The sequence below is a fragment of the Egretta garzetta genome, unplaced genomic scaffold (assembly GCF_000687185.1).
Source record: "Egretta garzetta isolate BGI_Z169 unplaced genomic scaffold, ASM68718v1 scaffold286, whole genome shotgun sequence".
Classification (NCBI taxonomy): domain Eukaryota; kingdom Metazoa; phylum Chordata; class Aves; order Pelecaniformes; family Ardeidae; genus Egretta; species Egretta garzetta.
This window is the reverse complement of record NW_009260078.1, coordinates 374,437-377,481: the sequence shown is the minus strand read 5'-3', so window position 1 is coordinate 377,481 and position 3,045 is coordinate 374,437. Positions and strand designations below refer to the sequence as shown.

The 3,045-nt window shown below is 37.0% G+C and overlaps 1 protein-coding gene across 1 annotated transcript in view; it reads right to left on the bottom strand.

Annotated features, from left to right (window-relative positions):
* Positions 1-2,489, bottom strand: part of TMEM135 (transmembrane protein 135) — a 183,714-nt gene extending 181,225 nt beyond the window's left edge. Inside the window, exons 1-2 of the mRNA XM_035896800.1 lie at positions 2,472-2,489; positions 2,084-2,211 (exon numbers count right to left, since the gene is read on the bottom strand). Of these exons, the coding sequence (XP_035752693.1) occupies positions 2,084-2,211; positions 2,472-2,489 (146 nt within the window). The remainder of the gene's footprint in view (positions 1-2,083; positions 2,212-2,471) is intronic.
* Between the last annotated feature and the right edge of the window lie 556 nt (positions 2,490-3,045).

Sequence of the window (3,045 nt, the reverse complement as noted above, 5' to 3'; positions counted from 1 at the left end):
GAATATTACTGGCAACCTCTTCCTATTACAAAAACTGATTATCTATTCCTTGTCTGGTTTCACATATTTTAACTACTTGCTAATCATTTACTAATTCCTGGAAGACAGAAGATCTTTCTTCTTGAAGTCATAGGAAGAAATCTCATCAAAATCATTTGGGAATTCATGTATAATGCACCAATCGGATCATCATCATGTATATATCCTTCAAAGAACACCAGTAAATTTGGAAGATGTGAATTTTCTGATAATCACATTATCCATTCATTATTTGGAATGTCATTTAATAGCTCTTGCATACCCTATTCATATCCTATTCACTTAATTGCTGAGGCTCTGAATTTTATTCCTGTCAGAAATAGCTGCCAAATACTCCTTATAATTAGACTTTCATATACTCCAACAGGTGTAATGCATAAGGCTTTCTAAATACTTTCTTCTTTTGCCTCCATTTGTGATTTCAGTACACCAGCTCCAGCTGGCACCCCAGGCCAACATTTTGTACTTGCAAGTCCTGCAGTCGCAGGTGGTGGGGAGTCTGCAGAGACCCTACCAGCAGAGATTCTGACAGAGGCAACAACTCTCCACAGGCATCTCTTTGCAAAAGGAAACACATGTACATCTCTGAAGATGTTAGCTGATCACTCTCCTGCACAGCTATTAGAACAGTAGGGTAAGCATTTACATGTGTCCCTTGCCACATTAAATTGTTAGAACTGTCCTTTGCGTGACTTTGGCCTGAGTCAGCCCAAAGAATGCTTCAGGGGGACTTGGAAGGCACATGGTCTAGGTACAATTCCCATTACTCAGTCCACATCTGGCCATGCTGTTTGGTTTGGGGGTCAAAACAGCTTTAGACAGCAATGCTTCATGTAGGCGAAACCGATGCCACACCAATTGGCTTCAGGGTCAGACACTGGTCTCTTACCTGCTTCATTTACCAGCACAGGCATAATCATAAGATCTGCTAGATGGCTAGCAACCTCTGTTAGAGGAACAGCTGAAAACAGTAAAACTTAAAACCACACCAGCTTAATTTAGAGAGTAACATCTAACTACAGCACTGAAGCAAGGCACTGCAGATTTACAGGCAAGTACATGGCAGGATAAGGAAGACCACTGTACAGCTCAGAGGAGTAAGATAAATCAATATTAATATAACTTGGATTGCTAGAAAAATTCATATTCTTTAGAGCTTGTTACTTAAAGATTCACTTTGAACTTTGCAAATTATTTACTTAAAAAGCATTCCAAGGCTCCTCAGCCAGCTCCCTCAACTTTGAAGCTAAGTTTTGAGGCCTCTAAACCTGAAGTAGGGCATAACTCGAAGTAGGGCATAACGGATTTGATTAACTTTTAGAAGGGCTTTTGAGTGCCCTGTCAGGTAAGTTCCAAAAATTCCTAGCTACTGTAGGCTTTACATGTCTATGTATAACATCTCTTGCAATAAATGCATTTAGATCTAGGACATCATCATGATCATAAACAGGAAAGTTTAGTTTTTAAGTATCCTGATAGTTACTTGAAATATACATTGGGAACAGCTCAGAATACAGATGTGGCATTTATACTCATTTTTTCAGAGCAATTCTGTATCTTAGAGAATCCCAGAAGCTGCGCTGGAATTTCCTTCGTTTATGACCAGAAATAAGGAAAGTACAAACAGAGATGGCTGGATAAAGTTTATAACAATTAGAAGTCATCACAGCCCCCTGCATCAGGAAAAAAGAAACCAATATCAAATAACATCAATTAATTCTAGGAGATAAAGATTAGGCCTTCTCAGTTCCCCTCTAGAATATATTTGAATTTCCTGCAACAATGTATTTGAATCAGTAAAACAAAGGAAAGGAAGCAAAGTGAATACACTGACTTTTTTACTGGTTTAAAAGATTACAAAAACGAGGGGGGGAAGATTCATATTCAAGTGATAAGACCAGAAATCAAGATGATGGCACAGCTGATGCTTTTCTTACTCCTACAAACAAGCCTATTATAAAAAACAACAAAATATCATATAAATTGAAAAGTTGCACAAAAATAACTTTCCTATTACATTTCATTTTTAGGACAGTATACCAACCTTAGAATGCAAAAGCAAGCAATATACAAGGTCCCATTTGCTGTCAGAAAGGAAGTTGATTGCAAGATCTCAGGTAGCAGTTTGTGCAAATAATAGTCAAGTTTTCGTTTCCTGAGAATAGCTGCAATCTGAGGGAGGAGGGAAGAAAAAAAAAAGGGGGGGGACAAACTTTAATTCAGTTAGGCTCTTTTTTGCACACTGTAAAGAAAAATAAAACAGGAAAAGGAGACATGCCCATTTAAGTAGTAAATCAAAGCCTCTTAAATTTGCTGGTTTTATGAACAATACCACAAAGATTTCCTTTGAACTTGTTCCAGCTGTTACAATATTTATACCAAGAAATACATCAGGCAATCCTAAATGGGAAGTATAGGAGGAATTTTATTACCTTGTTACCATCAGACATATTAGTCAGAAACGTTGTCTACTAGATATCAGAACTTTTAAGCTGTGATAAATTTACACCGAGTTTTATCTTCCAGACAATTGGACTATCACATAATTATGGTCAGAATATCACTGAAGTAATCAAAATACACAGAGTCTATGAAGTGATGACGTATTTCTAAAGGTTTTGACTCCAATTAACCAACTGTGAATCCTCCAAAAAATTTTCACCATCTCCTGGAAAAACAATACATTCCTAACAAATTATATAGAAATGGTATTTTATCTCTAAAAAACAGCCTGAAGCAGAAAACAGGCTGGATCTAAAAAATAAATATCCTTCTTGGTCAGTTTAATGTATGTCCCATGTTTTATAAAGAACAGTTACTTAATGACTCAGACACTGAAAGTCCTCGGTCTTTTTTTCCACAGAAACTTTGCAACTATCTAATGGGAAGGTGTAGAGAACCAGGCTTTTCTCAGAGGTGCACAGGGGTAAGACAAGAGACAACAGACAAGTTCAAATATAAGAAAGTCAGATTAGACCCAAGGAAGAAAAATTTTCATTTGAGGGT